This window comes from Berghia stephanieae, chromosome 7 (genome assembly GCF_034508935.2).
Source record: "Berghia stephanieae isolate SIO BIC M18660-M18661 chromosome 7, UCSD_Bste_1.3, whole genome shotgun sequence".
Classification (NCBI taxonomy): Eukaryota; Metazoa; Mollusca; class Gastropoda; order Nudibranchia; family Aeolidiidae; genus Berghia; species Berghia stephanieae.
This window is the reverse complement of record NC_088366.1, coordinates 31,751,553-31,772,804: the sequence shown is the minus strand read 5'-3', so window position 1 is coordinate 31,772,804 and position 21,252 is coordinate 31,751,553. Positions and strand designations below refer to the sequence as shown.

Here is a 21,252-nt window from a genome sequence, read left to right as displayed (position 1 = left end):
GTGTAAAATGAGTACACGCCCGTTAACAGCGTTGTCTTTGTCCGAAAAATTGTAATATCGCCTAACAGGCGTCATATCCCATCCTACATGTTAAATGTCACTGTTGACCAGGGACCCCTTGTAAAGCGCTTTGAGCACATTCAGTGCATTTTTCGTGATATAAAAGCTCATTTCTTTTTTTTTAGTTGTGATTGATTAGTAATACCTGGCTATACAGTGGGAATTGTAAGATTGCAAATAATTTTTTTTTTTAATTATTTTTTTTTTAAGTGAAGCATTTTCAGAATAGTGAAACTACAGAAATATGCTATAACAATGATTATATGTGACACTGTCTCGTGCGGCTATGTTGTCTGACACTCGCTTTTGGATCGGAAGGTCCTAGGTTCGAGAATCACTCTGCGAATAGTTTAGTCCTTGGAAAAGGCTCTTTACTCACATTCTCTCACTGTACTCAGGTGTAAAATGAGTACCTGGTCATGAACAGTGTTGTCTTTGGCCAGAAAAAAATCTTGACTGCAACTGGGATTGATTTCTGTCCCTTTGCATGTGAAGCGAGTGCTCTACCAACTGAGCTATCGGGATCCCCATATCAATTTTATATTTTACGTAAAAAAGCCTCGAATTTAAAAAATAAAAAGAAAAGGTTTCTTGGTAATCAATACAATAAGATAGATATTTGCTCATTACGGCTAATATTCATATAAAATATGATCGCATGTATATCCTGGCTATTTTCATAACTTTTACAAGCAAGTACGAAATGGGAATGAGCTGCTAACAACGATACAAGAAAAAATGTAACGTTTGTTAAAAATGTGTAAAGTTTGAAGAAAAGGTGGAAGATTGATTTGAAACTTTTTTAAAATTGGAAAATAACTATGTTCTTTTAATATTTTCTGGAACCAATGAGTAATTTCAGAATTGATTCTATTCCCTTTCAAAGATCCCGGTTTTTATAATGAACGTAACAAATAAAATACAATTGAAGCCAGTAATTGTAATGACACTTAATCAGAACAGCTACTTATTTTAATGATCTGTATGTTACAAAATCTTTTCTTTATCAGGACCACTGGTTTATCGGAATACATGCCGTTTGATTGGAACCATTTCAGAGGTTCATGAAACTACAATATGTAGGCTGTTTTGATAGATTGTTCCAATTATGAAGACATCTAAAGGAATCGTTTACTTGGAATAGCGCTTATTTGGAATGATTTCCGCAAGGTTTTGTTCCAATTAAGCTTTTCCAATGTAAACCAAATAATTTTATCAGACAAATAATACTTAAGATGTATCACATTCTGATGTGCTCTGCAACAAAACGTGTACAATGTATAAAATCTTCTTTTTGTTACAGAGGACGATGATTAAAATGATTTTTCACGCTTAACTATTGAGGTTTCATTTCCTTGTCCAAATCATTCAATTCAAAAGTAAAATAATAAAATCTCACAGACATGTTTGCATATTTGACAGCACGGCTTCAATTAAACTTACCTGGTTCCCCGTTCCTTTGACCCAGTTCTTTTGGCTGCTGAGGTAGACTTGGTTTTGTCACATTTTGCAGATGTTGTTGTTGTTGCTGCCATTCGGACTTGCCTCCGTTGCCTACCTGAAGAGGCAGAGGGAGATGTGTCCCTGTCCCTTATAGGCACATCAGCATCTTCCTCCTCCCCTGAGCTCTCTAAATATCCTGGTGATATGAACAGTGAATTGATCAATTCAGTTGATGCAAGTCATCTAATGTCTATAAATGACAATTTCAAAGAAATGTATTTATTACCTGTTTAAGTCCCTTAATCAGAGAATGCATAATTTTACAAGGACACAAACATATGAAACTGCTTTCTCTGTGATCAGCGAGCCTTCTATGTGATAAAATTCATATCTATAGCTACTGGAATTTATGTAGAAATCACCACAAACATCAAGATACAACACACCCCCCACACACACACACACACACACGCATACAGACAAGAGTGATCCATGATTTTAAAATGTATATTAACCTTTTCGCCGTGAGTGTCTAGGTGTCACAGATTCTTTTCCTTCTTTAGGTGATGGAGACAGTATCTGAGAGGTGGAATAACAGATAAATAAGTATACCCATTCATAGTCAGAAAAGAGTGAAACTGTTCAAGGTCTTACAATACTCAATGCACTTCGCAATGCTTTATATAATATTCCCAAAGTGAGCTTTATGGAACCAACACAAAACATTGTTTCATACAGTGCAAAGTTCTATTTATTTTTTAATTTGAGCAATTATATAGCGCAATATCCACTAAACATGCTCACAGTGCTTTTACAAGGGGTCCTTAGCCACCAGCAATATTCAACATATAGGACAAGACATGACACCTGTTAGACGATAATACCATTTTTTTCTGTCATCTGTTACCTTTTTTTTTTTTTATTACTTTATCTTAAGTGATACCTAGCCTGTTCATTAATTAGTCAATACGACAAAAACTATACTCTCTGCTTTCTTGTCAAAAATTTGTACTTCAACATTTTATTTAAAACAGCAATTTTGGAAATACTTCAATAATAAATTCATTTGTGAAGAAAACAATGGATATATAGAAATGATATGATAATGCATGTGCTGCTTTGTGGTCTTGTTAACCCATGACTTTCCCTTTCAGACCTGTTGGTTCCTTGTTTTAATAACACAGTGGGTGAGGTGGCGCAAACTTACATCTTTGTAAAAAAAAAAAAAGGCTCTTAACTAACATTTTCAACTGTAAAATGATCCCTAACAGATAACAGCATTGTCTCTCTTGCAAAAAAAATCGTTATATCAACTAATAGGTTTCATGTCTCGTCCAACATGTTCAGTGTTGCTGTTGGCTTGGGACTCCTTGTAAATCGCTTTAACATGTTTAGTGGATATTGCAATATAGAAAGGCTTAGTTTTTTGGGGTTTTTTCCTCTTCTCCTTTTTTTAAAAACATGATAAGACAAACGCATCATAACTCAAGTTTAATAGAACCCAAACGATCATTAAAAATTTGCTCAAGAAATACTAAAGGGAAATAATTCAGAGAAAACTTTAAATATCATCGGATCATTGATTACATCCCTTCCATTGTGTAATTGATGTCATCTGTTTCTGAGTTTACTCAAATTATTAATTTCCCTATTTAAGCAGACTCTAAAAAACATTTTAAGGACCGTAATTTCATCATCAAGAATAAAATCAAATTCCCTTCATATTCAGGAGAAATTATTCTTTAGGGTCTATCTTACGGAAAGACAGATAACTATGCCTTGTAGTTATAATGCCTTACCCACTTGACCATGTCATCCCTGTGCATTCAAGTTTGTAAACAACTAATGATTAAAAAAAAACATTGATAATAATAATTATTATAATACTACTACTAATAATACTACTACTACTACTATACTACTACTACTACTACTACTATACTACTACTACTACTACTACTACTACTACTACTACTACTACTACTAATAATAATAATAATAATAATAATAATAATAATAATAATAGTAATGTCGTCTAATGTAGGTTATTGGTATTCTTCCTCCCAGAACAATGATTATGACGATGATGATGATAAAGATTTTTATAATGATAACTATTTGGGACCCTATGTACTGATAATCACTGCTCCTCTTAAATTCTAGATACTCCATTGTAATATGAAACAAGACCAGAAACAAGCATTTTATCACCCAAGGGAACCAGATGAAGTATGACTTACTTTCCTCATGTTTTCTGTATGATGAGTGTATTCTGAACTGGAGCTCTCAGCACCTGCTCCATATCGCTGCTTGAATTGTTCCATGACAGCATCAATCTTCGGGGTAAGTAAGGACACAGGACTTTTGGCAGAAGGTTGCTGCTAATGTGTCCAAAAAAATAAAGAAAGAAAGAACAGAAAAGTCAATTGTTCTGGGGTTTTTTCATTCAAATTTCTGATTCTTTTTATAACTGTTTGGTTTAAAAGACAATCATGTCTTATAAACTATGGTTGACCCCTTCAAAGAGTTAAACCTGGGCGATTTAGATGCTAATAAACATAAATCATATATAAATTAAACTTAAGTTTATACTTTTATTGTACAGCTATGTGGTCTCATGGTATGACACTCGCCTTCAGATCAGATGGTCCTGGGTTCGAGTGCCACTTTGAGCTACGCATGGTTAAGCCCGTGGAAAAGAATCTTTACTCACATTCTCTCACCATACCCAGGTGTAAAATGAGAAGTGGTCGTTAACAGCGTTGTTTCTGTAGGCATCAGGTCTTGTCTTATATGTTAAGGATTGCTGTTGGTTAGGGACCCCTTGTAAAGCGCTTTGAGCATGTTTAGTGGATATTGCTACTATATAAATACTCAAGTTTTTGGGCTTTTTTTATCGTGGTCAATGCATGAAGTTTCTTAAACTGACAAAAACTAAAATCTCACATTTCTGGTCAGTACTACTACTTTCCATAATACTGATTAGAGGCAGTAGATCACAATATCCTGTTTATTTAACCCTTTTTTCATGCTGGGGAGCCAAAAGGACCCAAGGGGTATGTTTTTTATTCATAAAACAGTCAATTTTTGATGCAGAGACCTGAAATTTGGTGACTTTTCCTAAAATGATGAGGTCCATGACCATGCCAAATTTCATGTTTGTCACGTGCATGGTTTAACAAGGATGATTGGATGCTAACAAACTCTATCAAGGACACATTACATCAACCTACTAGTAGCACTATGTGAACCACGAGCCAAAAAATAAATCAGTGCTGGTGGTGACAGAAAGTGAATAAGGAGGACAATTTGGAATAATTGCCTTTAATCCCCATTTTTACTGCACTACCCCCTAATTTTTAGGGCAATTGAGATGATTAACTATCATTGATACTCTAGCCAACACCTGGGGTCTGATTCATGGAGCGGGACTATGGTAGTCTCAGACTATAGCAAAGTCTGAGACTTTGTAGTCTAAGACTTTGGGAAGTCAGAGACTACGGAAAGTTAGCTATTCATGGAGTCAGACTTCGTCCCTGACTATCAAGTCTCTGACTACGCTTGCGAAGTCTCAGACTACAGAGGTCAATCTATTTTTAACTGGGGATTCCTCGGAAACGTACCACAACACCGTCATAGAAATGTGTTACTTTTCCAGCTGCGCATGCGTCATACGAAGTGGCACAGAAATCATATCTATTTCTTCTTCGTGTTAGTTTTGATCGTTTTTTTTTTGTTTGTTTTGTTGTTGTTTTTTCCCCACAAATAAAAATAGTGTGAGACAAGTTTAAGGGTGTAAAAATTGTTTGAGAATGTGTGTGTGTGTAATGTTTTTAGTAAATATAAATAACTATGGTACTTAAATGATTCTTATCCACGGTGTAGCATTGTTCTAAGTAGAGAGCGGTGGGCGCTGCCTGAAGCATGGGGTCCCGAAAATACTAACGAAAGAGAGATGATGGAGAGGAATTGGTGGAAACAATACAGACAATGGGCGTTTCGGGTACAAACCCTTCGTCGGCACAACAATAAACAAATAAACGTTGAAAACAAATAAGATGAAATGCAGTATAAATTGCATCGTCTGTACTCAACGATGGTTGGAGTGTGAACGAATCGTTAGCGCGGTGTGATAGAAATGATAAGGCCAGTGAGAAACGTGAAATTTCTAGAAAATAATGGACGATAAAAGACATAAAAGAAATGTAATAGTAGTCGTAGTAGTAGTAGTAGTATAGTAGTAGTAGTAGTAGTAGTAGTAGTAGTAGTTGTATGTAGTAGTAGTAGTAGTAGTAGTAGTAGTAGTAGTAGTAGTATATAGTAGTAGTAGTAGTAGTAGTAGTAGTAGTAGTAGATAGTAGTAGTAGTAGTAGTAGTAGTAGTAGTAGTAGTAGTAGTAGTAAGTAGTAGTAGTAGTAGTAGAGTAGTAGTAGTAGTAGTAGAGTAGTAGTATAGTAGAGTAGTTGTAGAGTTGTAGTAGTAGTAGTAGAGTAGTAGTAGTAGTAGTAGGAAAGTAGTAGTAGTGTAGTAGTAGTGTAGTAGTAGTAGAGTATGTATAGTAGTAGAGGAGGAGGAGGAGGAGGAGGAAGTTACTATGAAATGTGTGTTGGGGGGGGAGAGGAGTCCTGCAGAGTGTTATTGAATGGGCAAGAATGAGGAGTGTATGTGCGATTGTCGAATCTTCGAGAAAAGTGTATAGAAAAGAAAATAAACAAAACCAAAAAATAAATAAATAAATAAATAAATAAATAAATAAATATAAAATCAAAAACTGTCGGGTATTCTTGTTCTAATCGCTGTACAATTACTTCCCCCAGCGTAGAGGATATATTATGATCTTGAAATTTAGTCCCAGACTACGATATTTACGCCTGCTAAATCGCGGGTGTAAATTTCACCCGTTTAGTCCCTCGTTTAGTCTAAGACTTCGCGTAGTCCGGCTTCATGAATATCTTACAACGCCTTTTAGTCTGAGACAACGGATTTAGTCAAGGACTATCGTCGTAGTCCCGCTCCATGAATCAGATCCCTGGAGAGTGGAAAACTGCACCTGTTTGTTCTTCCTCCGACTCCAAAATCGCGGATTTCCGTGGATCTGAGGGTAACCGTCAGCACTACTAAATGTGACCTACTATCTCTAAACAGTATTATATCTGATGTTGGAATAAATTATACCTCTAAAAAAGAATTTAGAAATAAAATGATGAGAAATAGGATCTTGGAGCTTTTTTCTATGCAAGAAACAATATTTATTCTCCAACATAATGTACAGAAAGTAACCCCCAAGTTTAATACATGTCCAAAAATTCAATTTCCAGGAGCTTGTCCATCTCGACATAATAGCATTTTGAGACGGTGGGTCACAAATGTAATGTCTAAACTACATTCTGGTTAGGAAATATTATAATCTATACTCACGTCTTTGGCTGAATTGTCTGTATCGTTTGAGGATAAGAGAAAGTCCAAATAAGATTCTAAACCTGTGAAAGACAAAGGAAGAGCTGTTGTGGTTTAGGGAATCACTTTAAACAAAGCCACATCTATAATGCTGGATGGGCATCATAATGTTTATGAAATTATATTGTTGGGTGTTTTCTTTTTTTTTTTGGTGTCTTTTTTGTTGTTGTTGTTTGTTTGTTTGTTTTTTTAGAAGGGGGAAGGTGGGAGGAGGTTATAGGGCTCGCAACACTTTTGGTTCATATCAGCAAAAAAGTTTAAATATTATAAATTAGCACTAACATATCTCCACACATTCGCACACACACACACACACACACACACACACATTCTCACATGCGCATACACACACACACAAACATGCAAGTACGCATGTTTATACACACACACACTCACACCCAGGCAAACACAAATATACACTCATGCATGAATACATGCACACAAAATGTATACCCAAAGAGACAAAGATCCAAACACAAAGACTATTGTGGATATTTTGGAAAAAAAATACTCTCTTCTAAAAATTCAGTGATGAAAACATAATTATGTTAAGGATTCTAACCTGGTATATTAGCCAGAGCATTTTCCGTGACAGCATCACCACCAGGTACAGTTGTATCATTGAGAGTTGTTAACTGAGACAGAGAATGGCGAATTCTGGACTCATAACCTGGAAACATAAAAATTAATGTAAATTTGTGATTTTAAAAAATAGGCCACTCTCTATAGCTCAGTTGGTAGCAAGGGATCAACTGTGTAGTCAACATTTTGGTCTGATCTGACTTCTCTGACCACCTAGCATTAATTGGGTAGCTGGGTCTGCTGAATCAAGCAGAAAGTTCTTTGCAATAGACTCGGATCCTATCAAAAGCAACTGTTTCAGTCAATTTCACATTACAGAAACCAGGATTCTGGCAACAGAATGGATCAATATTTCACAAAATCTTCAAATGACAACAAGAAGAATGGGGGAAATCCAATTGGGAAAACTATGGGGACCACTAAGAAACAGCTGGAGATGTTCAACTATGGAAGAGACCGCAGGAAATGGAACCAGCTGCAGAGAACTGTGGAGAAGATGGTTCAGATTGAGTAGGATGGAGGTGAATTGGTGATGACCTATGCTCCTTGGGGAGGTCTATGGCTTAAGTGATTAAGAAAGTAACCAAGTAAAATTATAAGAAACAAAAATAATTGAAAGAAGCGCAGTGCAATATTGTAATCTAATTCTGCATCCAATATGCAAAAAGAAAAATCCCAGAAAGTTAATATCAGAAATTCATTCTCTAATTTTGATTCCTTGGGTAAGGCATTCACACACATTATCATTTCAAGTAAGGAATAGGCAGTGGCAATTAACGGTGCTAATACAAAAAGAGTAACTAACAGGTGACTTGCACTGGCAAGTATCAGTGCTAATACAAAAAGGGTAACTAACAGGTGACTTGCACTGCATGGACAGGAAATTTGGTTTCTCAAAACATGCTGGGAAGGAGTGATAAATAAATGAAATGTTGTGAAAAGCAGTGTTTGAATTGAAACTGAAAGTGAGCAGTATCAACTTAAGAAATTAAGGAGCAGGCACCGGTGTAAGATAAAGAACTGAACAAGTGTGTATGAAAGATGCCAGACAAAGCAAGAAAGAAAAATACAAGAAAAAAAAACATCCCAAAAAATCAGTCGACCTCGACTAAGGAATCGAACCTCAGCCTTCTGATTATGGGCAGGGGTCACGAGAGCTCAGTTGGTAGAGCACTCTCTTCACATGCAAAGGGACCAGGATCGATCCAGGGTACAGTCGAAGTTTTTATCTGACCCTCCCTGTTCACCCATGAGTGAATGGGTAGCGGAGTCTGTAAGATTTGGTGGATAGACTAGCATCCTATCCAAAGTATAGCAAGCAATTTGCTTTTGTCCGTTTCACGCCATATTAACTGAGATAAACACTGGCTCCATGGGCCCAATGGCTCTGAAGGACTACTTTTGTCTGGCACCTTTCATACACACTTGTTCAGTTCTTTAAATGAGCAGCATAATTGTGCATATCTTTATCGTTAAATTTATAGGGCCCTAAAATCTCAATCTGTTGTTACTGTTCATTCAGCATAAACAAAGGATAAAAAGAAAAACAAACCTGGCTCTTGGCAACAGGGATTGGATGATCCATCCTGGCATAGGGTTAGATGTCTCAAGTTGTTACATGATGAGAGAGCATGAACCACATCCTCCACAGAATCTATTCTATTACCATGCAGACTTATGAACTTCAATTTAGGAACAGCAGATATCCCACGTATATCCTCGACTTGATTATAGCTTAAGTCCAGCCGTTCTAGTGATCTAGCAGGAAAATAATATAACAAGGAAAAATCAACTTGCAACAAGTGGGCATTTGACACTTGTGAATATCAGTTGAAAAAATTGAAAAAGTCAACAGTGGGCTGCAGAACATGACGACTAGATTCATGGATTACTTCAAGCATTGATGTATTACCACGAGATATGGATGTGTTCTAGCTTACATTATATAAATGAATGAAAGAATTAATGAATGACCTAATCAATCAATAAATGAATAATTATGTGAAAGAATGAATGAATCAATAAATAAACAAATGAATGAATGGAAGAATGGATGAATGAATGAATGATTTACTATTAAAGAGCTTCAAAACTTTAAGAAAGAATGCCAGCACTGTTCTACAGTGTGATGCCAGCTTGGATTGAATACAATTCTTAATATTCATAAGAATAAAGAACGCATTCCCTTCTTACATTCATCATAAGAAGAAACAAAACCCATAAAAGAACAAGAAGGTTTAACACTGCTTTATCATAAACAAACCTCAGAGAAGTCAGTCCTTCAACAACGGTGATCAAATTACATGAGAGATTTAGTGTCTTCAGAGACACCAAGGAATCCAAATTGTCAATCAATGTGATCTGGTTGGCTGACAGATCCAGATGTACTAGATGACGAAGGTGACCAACATTGCTGATATGTTGAATCTGATTGCCATGGAGATTTAGGCTCTCAAGGTGCCCAGGAAGTGATAAAGACCATAAATTTGAAATGCCAGCATCAATTAATGAAAGATATTTCCCTCTGCTTAAAGCCGCCATTGTCAACCCTTGGCTGAAAATAGAAAACATAAAATATGTATAAGTATAGGTACATAAGTAGCGTTTGGTTAGTTTTAGTCTTATCCTTTCTTTAAATAAGCAAATGAGTTTTAGTTATGTGTTGACATAAAATTTGTTCTGAAATTTCGTGAAGAGCACAAAATTGTATTTTTACATGCACCAAAAAAAAAATAAAATAAATAAAAAAACAACAACTAAAGAAAAAAAAAAAAAAGGCTAGCTCCAAGCAGTCTGAATTCAGCAAACAGCAATGACAAAATTTGTATTAATTGCAGAGCAATATAATGTGTTGATTGCCGCGATGATTGTATGGGTACATTTTTGTCAATTAAACTGTTTTCTTTAATAACAACAATAATAATAATAATAATAATAGAAGAGAAAGAAGAAGAAGAAGAAGAAGAAGAAGAAGAAGAAGAAGAAGAAGAAGAAGAAGAAGAAGAAGAAGAAGAAGAAGAAGAAGAAGAAGAAGAAGAAGAACAGACGTTAGGGTTCTATTTGTTAAGGGGAATTTTACCGTGATACAATACTGTCCAGGTCAGCTACATACTTCAACTTCAATTCTACATGGCATTCTTTATATTGTACTTTAATTTAGTGTCCTCTTTCAAAATATGACAACAGGAAGGGGTGGGGGGTACCTACGTCTAATAAATTAAAACACGACATGGCCATGGTTTACTTATATAAACATATCTGGTTATGAGATATTTAATATTCTACAAATATTTATTTAACTTCAACTAATTGCACCTACTGTACTGTAAATGTTCAGTAGAGTGTAAGAAGTGCTCTCTCTTACTCTTACTCTTCTTAGATTCATTCTAGATTAAAATTAAATTAATAAGTTATTGTATTATTATTAATCTTAAGGCTTTCGGTGAAAATTATGTACTATTTTCAAACTTAAGGTAAATTACACGTAGTCAAAACTTGAAGTCGATCCAATCCTGCGTTATGTGCGTCGATGGCAACATTGATTTTTTTTTTTAAGTCAAACCCACGAGAGTCCAAGTGAAAGTGGATGTTTTTTTGTTTACATCTTCATTCTTCATTCATGTTTGTACTTGCCGCGAAGCAGGTGGTAACTGTAGTCGTAATATAAAACACAATTAATACTCACATCGAACAGTCAAGACTCAGTTTATGTATATTTTGGACGAGGCAGAGATTATATGAAATGATAGTTTAAAATGTAAGTTTATTCACACCGTAGAGTCCCTATTTTTATTTTCAGATAATTTTACGACAAACGACAAGGCGTTTTCTCTGAGAAAGGGGCGTTACCTGGGGAAATACAATGTAAACAATAAATGCAAGACAGAAAAGAGTAGCCTCCCTTGAATCCATTCATTATCCGGTCATGTGATCAAAACAAGATATTTTCCAGGATGATAAAAATATTATGTATTGGTCGGTCACATCACTTACCTGAGCTCTTGGCTTGGAATTTGTAACCAAGATTTAATTAAATTAATTTACCATGTCGCATTCAATTTCAATCGCCGATTCGACCTTTTGATTATCATATTTATCGCCAATAGTGATTTAGTTATAGAACACAGCTAACAATGTCTATGAGGGATGTAAAAGTGTGTTTGTTGGGGGTGAGTTTTAGTATTTTTTTGTTATTTAAAAAAAGAAGGTAAAATCACCAGTTTTAAAAAAAAGATGAAACGCCCCCTTTTTTACTTCTCGTTTTATTAAATATCATTAATTGGTTTTATATTATTCAAAATGTGTCTGGTCTTTTACATGACAACCGCTTAATTATACATGAAAGAAAACATTGTATTGTACTTATCCACTTCTACTACTACTACTGTGTAGACGGTCTACATGTCTCTGGTGTAATGTAACATGCCCTCATCAAGGCGCAGAATAAACCATGAATCTTCCTATTTTATTTTTGATTTTTAGGAGTCTGGTGTGGGAAAATCTAGCATTGTAATGCGTTTCGTGACCGACAAGTTCAAGCAAGCTTTGGAGAGCACTATTGGGTGTGTGTAGTGTACGATGTTGAATTCTTATTCATAAGATTTGTAAATGTCTCTGAAACTAGAGTTAGAGATTCAATTTAAATTTAATTGTCATTTGAAATTACAAAGTTCGTGAGGAAAAACTTTGAGATGGCAAATTTTGATTTTGATATAATGATGATGATTTTAATTTCAAAGTCAAAGTATGTGTGTTATAGATAAGATAGCACGACAACCCAGTAATCAGTAAATCTAAGGTACAGGAATGTTTCTTTGTAGACTTAATTTAGGTTTTTGCTTTGTATAGTGCTCTATCATTCAAACTATTTCCGATTTTTAACTAACATCTATGGATCTACTTTGTACTTTTATTTCAGTGCTTCTTTTATGACCAAAACAATCATAGTCAGAGAAAACACGTACAAGTTTCAAATATGGGACACAGCCGGCCAGGAAAAGGTAAGTAAACAAGGGAGAAAGGTATTTTCATATGAAGACTTTTACTTTATTCTTAGATAATGTTGTAAGCAACGACGGTATATATATATATATATGTATGATTCCGGGTCTATCTACTCCTCTACTTCCCATTAGCATTGAGGAGACGAAAGAAAACAAATGATCAGAGAGGAATCAGTGCTTTTGTGTCAGTTTGCGACCGCATTGGATGTTTGTCCCATACACATTGTTATTAGCATGCAATGACTGCTGATGTTAGTGAGCAAAGACCAGTCTGTTTTGTTTCTTTGTTTGTTTTTTTTTAAGTTACAAGATGATTTACCACATCTGAAAAGTACTTATTTTACTCAAGTTAAATGTAGTTGATAAAACTTAAATTTGATTCTTCAGATTCTTCGCGCTATGATTAATTTTGATGTGTTTCAGATGTATCATGAATCATCAGACATTCGACAATGTAAAACTTTTACCCCCAACTTCCCTTCACCTCTAGGCGTGACACAGTTATAATGTTATATCTGGCCGCTGTATAGGTTGGAACATATAAGAATTTCTGATATGCCCGACTTGAATTATGAACCTATGAACAATACCTAGAATTTGTTGTTAGACGGAATATACAACTTAAATTTCGTTTGGCTTGTGGTGATACTATTAAGCTAAATATGTTCATCAGAAAATTACAGTATGGTATTAATATTATTTATTAACTTATTCATCTGTTTATAATTATTTTTTTTAATAATTAAAAAATCATATTGTTTTGTAGTGATTCTTGAAACTCGTTTGTATTTCTTCTTCATTTTCTATAAGTCATTTTGTTGTATTCTTGTGCAGTCAAAGTAACAGGTTATCAAACTAAGAAACAGTGTTGTCAAACATAACGAATTATGTTTCCCTCATCACCATAGGTCCTCAATAGTATAAGCTAAATAAGCTAAATTTAGCAAGTTGGGCAGCTTTCTGCAAGCCCTACCTAGCTAAGTTTATATAAATACGAAGAAAGCAGACAACGATGCTGGGATGGGTTGAAGAAGGAGAGGAGAGGAAATATATAGAGCCTCAGTTTCCGCAGTACCCTCATAATATTAAACGCCATAAACACTACCCGTTATTTTCGTTCTTTTTATTTCTTTTTTGCCCAATCACTTACAAAGCTGGAATCGCCACTGGTTTTAAAACTCACAATTTTTCCCAGGATTAACTGAGTGTGTTCTGATTCTCTAGTGGTGATTCAATGTCTCAAGATTGAAGAGGATACTGATAGCTGAGTGGTTACTTTTTGATTTTCATCTTCTTCTTTCACCTCATGATATCTTTATGGCTGAAGGTCAACAAGGTGCAGCAATGCTGTGGTCTTCCCAAACTCGTGCTGAGACCCATAGAGCTTCGTCTTTAGTCTATTCTTCTCAGGTCAAATGGTCGTCCTTTGGTCATTGCACTTTGTATAGTCCTGCAAAAGATGTGTGGCATCCTGCTTCCCCTCTCCACATTCACAAATGTGTTTCTCCAATCTCAAATGCTTTGACTGTGTGGTGTTGGAGACATATATGTCTGCAGTAAAGTCTGAAAATGGCAACTTGATCTTGCCTTTTCATCTGATTCAAGCCACAATACTATGTTGATAAATTTAATTGTTTTATTTTTATTGTTACACCAGTGTGACTGAATAATTTCATGTGCCTTTCTTTTCCTCTTTAATCAGTATCGTGCCTTGGCTCCAATGTATTACAGAGGCTCTGCAGCAGCTATTATTGTATACGATGTCACAAGGGAGGTTAGTATTGCAGGATTAAAACAGTCTCTCAATGATTTGTTTTATTTTCTATCTTGGCTTTTGATTAATATATCTTGAATTATAATTAATTCAATGACCCGTGTTCGAGGTTGTTGGGGTTGTTTTTTTTTTTGTTGTTGTTGTTTATTTGTTTCTTTAAATGTTTTTTTTTTATCACATCAGAAAAATGATAACATATTTGATTTGTTCTAGTGAAACATACAGCCTGAGCATAACTCTCAATAATTTCGAGCAGGTTGAAAGATAGCATCTTATTAGTTATCATTAATTGATTTAGTCTATCGAACATCGTCAGACATGGTAGAGTAATTCGTAATGAGATGAATACTCTAAAAGATTATTATTATTATTATTATTATTATTATTATTATTATTATTATTATTATTATTATTATTATTATTATTATTATTATTATTATTATTATTATTATTATTATTATTATTATTATTATTATTATTATTATTATTATTATTATTATTATTATTATTATTATTATTATTATTATTATTATTATTATTATTATTATTATTATTATTATTATTATTATTATTATTATTATTATTGTTATTATTATTATTATTATTATTATTATTATTATTATTATTATTGTTATTATTCACCACTTTGACTATCAATCCCATCCTACTATCCACCAAGATTTTAATATGATCTGCTTTTCTTTTTCATTATTCTCAAACCTTTCTCTTCAGTCCTCCTTCCTTGCTGTGAAAAGCTGGGTTCATGAATTACAAAGGCATGGTCCCCACAAGATTGTCATAGCTATTGCTGGAAACAAATCGGATCTTGAAGATCTGCGTGAAGTTCGAGAAAAGGGTATCACCACTTTTTTCTTTCTTTATTTCTTTTTTGTTTTAGCCTAAAAAATGTACCTGTTTAACTTGACCTAGTCCAGAACAGAAGATGCTGAGAGCTTACCCGATTTTATGAAACAAATCAAATACTATTTGTCTTAATCAAATCATTTTTTTTTTCTTCATTTGTAGACTTCATAGTGATTGGTACTCATGAATAAAGGAAGAAGAGTAGCAGGAGGGATACCTAAACTTGGGCATAGAAAATCTATACAAATAGAGTGATCTCTACCAGAAATGTTTATAATGTTAATTATTTTTCGTCACCTGCCTACCATTGCAAACAAAGTGTTGTTATGTAATTTTTACTTTGTTTAGATGCCCAAGACTATGCCAAGGAGATTGGTGCTATATTCTGTGAAACAAGTGCTTTAACTGCTGCAAACATTGCAGAACTCTTTAATGCTATTGGTAAGTTAAATGGATTTTTTTCCCGATTCTTCCTATAATCCAAAAATTCTTCGATAATCCAGATCTGGGAACAAATGGATTTAAAAACTAAAGTTTATTATTTCATAATCTATACTCTCAATTTCGAAGCCACCCAACAATATTTGTCATTGTTTTTCTGTGCATCACTGATTGACCAATTAAAGACAAAGGATTATGGCTATGACAGACCTGCATTAATTACAGATTAATCCATATATCCAGATTTATTTGGTGTCATAATCAGACATATTCAGATTTTAAAACATTATTTTTAGAGAAAAACGGGTAATAGACTTTCTTATTTTTTTAAATAGGAGTTTTGACTAAGATATTTGACTAAATTTAGCCACACTGCAACAATTCTAAAGCATTTAAATGTGATATTTATAGCTCGTTCTAGAAACACAGCAATATCTGCTTATATCCTTCTGTTTGTTAAGAAGCAAGATAAGGATAAATTGGGTTGATAATGCAAGTATTAAGGATAGAAGAAATAGTAACTTGTTGACTTCTATGATAAGTGCAGAAAAAGATCACATTTTCTATTAGTATTTGCCTGAAAAGTCTTGATGCCTATTGAATATCTGCGATTGTATTAAACTCACCAGTATAAACTATACATCAAAATGTCGTAATTTATTCTCCTATTAGGTCACCAAATTTTGTTTAGCAGCTATTTCTAAATTTCAATTTATCTTATTTGAAAGAACCCCTACGCCAATATGTCGGTCGACGAAATCACACACAAAAATTATGAAATAAACAGCGTGCTATGACTTGAGTTCTTTACCACAGAGAGATGTGTACCCGTAAACATTCATAAATGACTGAATCATGTTTATGGTGACTCGTGAGTTGATATTCGAACAGTTCAAAAGTGGGTTATATGCTTTACTTGAACTGATGCTGCCTCCATCAACATTAATAAGCAGGCTCAAAGTGGTCATCCACAAAGATAGCACCCCTTACAGTTCTAAATTAGCTCCAAGTGACTTTTTAATTTTTTTAAAACTTAAGAGACACCTCAAGGGGGCAAATTTTGGCAGTGGTGGTGAAGTGACTCTATGGTGTCGAAGTTTACCATGTTAATTTCTCTTCAACATGATGTAATAACTGGTGCATTGTTGACAGTTCTATGTAGATGTGAATGGTGACTATGCTGAAATCTAAAATGATAAATGGAAAGGACTTAAACTAGGCTTTATTTTCATACCTTTGTCAATTTCCTATCTATTATAGTTTTGAAAATGCAAGAACCACATCAAGACTTTTCAGTCTACCCTTGTATCAAAGAGGAAAGTAAATAAAGGAAGAAACCGAAATTGCAAGGGAAAAGAGAGGGAACGAAAAATAAGCAAAATTAAAAGAAAGAATAGAAGAATACACTGATTACCCTCTTTTGATAAATAAACTTAGAAATCCTGTTTGAAATGCACAAGGGTAGAGTTGGGGAACTTTGCCACCCTATGGCTCCACTTCTTTCGCTTATTTCAGTCTCAAGATGTTTTTTTTCTTACAATAGAAACTGGTCATCAGATCAATCAGCCAATCAGTGATAATACTTTATCAGACTTGTTTCAATGTTTCTATTCGTAATATGCTATTTTCTCATTTAAAAATTGTTATGCTCGTCGGGGAATTTCGCCATAGTTCGGGGGGAAAATCGTCGCTCGATTTTAACACTTTTTAATGCAAATTTTAAAAACTTTATGGATATTATTTTGTTTTCTCGTGTTTATACTTGTTTTGTTTTGTAGTAATTTCTATATTTCATTTATTTACAATGGCAACAAACAAAAAATATTTAATGACCAACAGCAAGTTTTATAAATGACGAAATGATAATATGATGGCAGGCGAAAACAAGACAAATTATCTTTTCTTGTGTTTTGCTTAACCATCCTATCCTAATTTTCTCTTAATTTTTTGCTTCCTTTTTGGGTGTTCTTTGAGGTTCTCACCATTTTATTCCATCATATACAAAAAACTGATTCATTATAGTAATGAGTTCATTAAGTCCAGTAAAATTACTAATAATCATTATATCCTAATTATGTAAATTTTATGCACTATGAACACTATTCAGACCCTGCATCACACATCTATTAAATAATTATCTGTCAAAATAGCATCATTACCTGCTTTAAACATTTAATTAATACTATTTCGACAAAACAGAACGGCAAACTTCCCTGATTAGAACGGCGACTTTTCCCGAAAGCAGTGATATCATTTTGGCCCCCAAATACGAATAGTTATAACTATTGCGAATTATGGGAATGTCAAAAGTAATGTTTAAATCAGACAGTATCAAAGTAACAGGTTTATAGTAAGGATCTAAGCTGAAAAAAAAAACGCTTAAAATTACAATAAGTGAAAGTAGGAATTTGGAATGGCGGATGTTGGAATTCAGATGAATCAGGTGAATGGAATGACATATGCGCTATGACGTTGAATGACACGATTGTGTCATGATATTGATGTACAAAATGCTGATTCGTGGATTAAAAACAATATGAAAAGTGATGTTGTGACACTTGGACTCACAAATAATAGGTAAGATGGGTTATTTGCATTTAAAGAGAGGGGTGTGACAAGTGGGGAATTTCCCCGACTCTACCCTATGCTTACATTGCAGTAATTATTTAGGCTTTTTACCAATTAGATGTGCTCACTTTGGTTGTTGATTTTGTTTCTGGAAAATTCTATAATCAAATGAAATTACTGTCGAGGAGTAGAGTTTTTGAATACAGTTACAGAGAAATAAGGGTCATTATATATCACCATCTTAAGTACCAGATCCAATGAACATAAAGAGGTCAGGGGAAGTGACCATAAGGTCAGAAACTGTGAACCTATTGAGTAGACTTAAGTAAGACTCTGCATCTCAGATATAAATGAGAAACGTCTTGCTTGAATTCCAAGCTTGTTTTAGTTGATACAAATGAATTTCCAGGATATCTGTCATTTTATACCTAACTCTGGAGCCTAATTGTTACTCACTTTTCTCAATAGTTATTAGTTTCTAATTGGTGTGTGACAGTTAATTGTTTTTATATCAATAACCATATAAATGTATGATCACTTCTTTTTTTTTGTTGGAATCAAATTGATGTTTTTGGTGATAAGAATGTCATTTTTATATTTCTGTATGGTTGGCGCTGAGCAACCAATGGTCTGGTTGTATTTCAGCAGCATCCTCATTGGGCGCGGGCCATTTATTTTTCAATGTTTATCTTTAATTTTTTTCCCCAGCCTTATTGTTACCAAGTGAGGACCTAAGTGGTACAACAAATGGATCTCGTGTTTCCAGCACCGTCAATCTTAGGGATAATCAGGGCAAGGAGAAGAAGGGATGTTGTGGTGGGAGCAGTCAACAAAAATCATCTCAGCGAACTAGCAACAGTCTTAGCAGTTCTAGTAGTGGACAAGGGCAATATACATTATGAAGGGTATTATTAATTGTTATTTTACAAATTGCCTTTCCATTATATCTGTCTTTATAAAAAATTAACTTGATTTCCTTTTGTGGAGGTAGACTCACATATTTCTTTGTGTCTGATTTTGACTATGCAAGCATCAGATGCAGTTTCACATTATATTGAACTCAAACTTAAATGTTTTGTCCAAGACGGAAGGTATCAGTCTGAATGCAATGGTGTTAACAATTTAAGGATATAGAGACTGTATACATTTAAAGTATGTTAGAGACATTACAAGTTAAACAGAAGGAGGAAAAGCATAATTGTTTTATTTTATAAAGTGATTATAGGTGAAATTGGACACCTGCATTACTCAACATCTCGTTCTATCAATGGATGTTCCATTTGATGTTTAACACTCTTAAGTTTGAGCTTTAAGTTAGTGTAAAATTTCCAATGGTGCTTACAATTATGATGATATCAATGAGACATATCAGTCAGGAATCAGACTTCTAATTTAATATACCATATTTTCTTTATTTATTTATTCCATAAGAAATAAAATTACAAAAATGAATTACCTTAAAAAATTAAGCAACAATGCGCTTTATATAGCCGAGAACATAAGATGGGTCATCCTGATATCACCATGCTTATATTTACATTCTGAAATTGTCTCATCAGTTATAGTTGCATGGTTTCTGTGACCAAATATAAAAAGGCATCAAATTTAACAATCTTGACAACTCGTATCTCATCAGAAATCAAATGACAGGTGTATTTTATATTGAACGTAGGTCATTTTAAATTGGAGTGGCGGGCTCTTTAATTCTTTTTTTTTTAAAGTGAAGTCACTGCTTGAACTAAGACATTTATATTTATTTTTTTCCCATCCGCATTGCGTTAAATGTTTTCTTTCTTCTCCTTACATAAGTTAAGCTTATGCCTAACAACTCAAAAGTTGTCACCTATGATGGCATTATATAACTTGTAGACGTGTGGCAAAGAGTAATTCTGCAGTGTGTTGTCAAATGATTATTGGTGCAATGGGCTAAACATTGGTTGTTGACTGAATTGTCTAGATTTTCTCATTTATTTTATGTTTCTCCTATCTTGTTTGACCCTTAAATGTTACGACTTTTTTTTTCCTATCATAAGTTCTCTTTTTTTATTATTTGGTAGAGTTCCAGAGCTAATTATTTTTACCAAGAGAGCAGCAATGCATTGAATCATGTTTTACTGTTCTCTTTGTAAAAGAAAGTTTGGCCTGCAGTTGTAACGAGATGAATAATGAAGTATTAGTTTGAAAGAAACATAATATGCTGGCCATGATTAAACCCAAGTGTTTCAGTGGTACATCGACTATCTCAGTGTGTCACAACGGTTTTGTTGTAATGTTCGTGTATTCATCTTGCTTCAATCTGAAGACAAAGAGTTCCTAGTTTAAGGCCCCCATTAACATATCTTTTTCAACTACTGGGTGATGCTGTCAAACAATGTTACTATTATCTTTGTTGTTCTCGAGTAAAAGGTTGTATAGGTCGTCCTTTATATCAAATGTATCTTATGAAGTTGTCCACCAGGATAATTATATGTTTTTAATGCTAGAAAGTATGGTGGTACAACATGTTGACATGCATGGTAGTATAAATTGATGCTTGTTTATATATGTATTTATTTATTCATTTATATAGATTTTTACCCATTGTTTATGGGTTTTAAATCTCACAATGCAACCCAGACACATCAGAGAAAGCTAAATCTTAAATATAAATGTTGTGCTTTATTATTCCCGTAATCCATGCAATGGGCATTGAGAAAATAAGCTACAATATTGCCAAACTTAAATTGAATTACAGTTATCCTTTACTCCTTCCTTCTAACCCCATTATGTTTTCTTTTTTTTTTTTAGTTATTCAGTTTATAATGACTTTTTCATGTCTGTTTATTCTATTCAAGGCAAATCACAGCAGTCTCCTTTCAGATGAAAACAAGAGCACATGCTTACGGGTGCATTTCCCTTAATATTGAACAGAAATGTATAATAACATTCTCAAAAGAGAACAAAAGACGTAACGAGATACATTTTTGGTTCAAACCTATCTCCACTCAATAAAGAGACAATTGCAAACAGAAATGCAAAACTTTAAAGTCCAAAAAAAAATAGAAAGAAAAGTGTTCTTTT

At 34.0% G+C, this 21,252-nt stretch overlaps 2 protein-coding genes across 4 annotated transcripts in view; one reads left to right on the top strand and one right to left on the bottom strand.

The window, feature by feature from the left end:
* Window positions 1-11,393, bottom strand: part of LOC144977078 (leucine-rich repeat and coiled-coil domain-containing protein 1-like) — a 322,882-nt gene extending 311,489 nt beyond the window's left edge. The window contains exons 1-8 of one of the 3 annotated variants that reach the window (XM_078921832.1): window positions 11,228-11,393; window positions 9,806-10,096; window positions 9,095-9,300; window positions 7,523-7,630; window positions 6,922-6,983; window positions 3,744-3,884; window positions 2,019-2,082; window positions 1,504-1,699 (exon numbers count right to left, since the gene is read on the bottom strand). In XM_078921832.1, the coding sequence (XP_078777958.1) occupies window positions 1,504-1,699; window positions 2,019-2,082; window positions 3,744-3,884; window positions 6,922-6,983; window positions 7,523-7,630; window positions 9,095-9,300; window positions 9,806-10,083 (1,055 nt within the window). In that variant the 5' untranslated portion in view covers window positions 10,084-10,096; window positions 11,228-11,393. Of the gene's footprint in view, window positions 1-1,503; window positions 1,700-2,018; window positions 2,083-3,743; window positions 3,885-6,921; window positions 6,984-7,522; window positions 7,631-9,094; window positions 9,301-9,805; window positions 10,097-11,024; window positions 11,201-11,227 lie in introns of those variants that run through there. The other 2 variants (XM_078921833.1, XM_078921831.1) reach the window with 2 other exon arrangements.
* Window positions 11,394-11,492: 99 nt separating this feature from the next.
* Window positions 11,493-21,242, top strand: LOC144977072 (ras-related protein Rab-22A-like). Its single transcript, XM_078921818.1, has 8 exons — window positions 11,493-11,711; window positions 12,025-12,104; window positions 12,461-12,542; window positions 14,248-14,319; window positions 15,052-15,175; window positions 15,532-15,624; window positions 18,901-19,097; window positions 21,027-21,242. Exons 1-7 carry the CDS (start codon window positions 11,676-11,678, stop codon window positions 19,092-19,094), a joined length of 681 nt encoding a protein of 226 aa, XP_078777944.1. The 5' UTR covers window positions 11,493-11,675; the 3' UTR covers window positions 19,095-19,097; window positions 21,027-21,242.
* The last annotated feature ends 10 nt before the right edge of the window (window positions 21,243-21,252 follow it).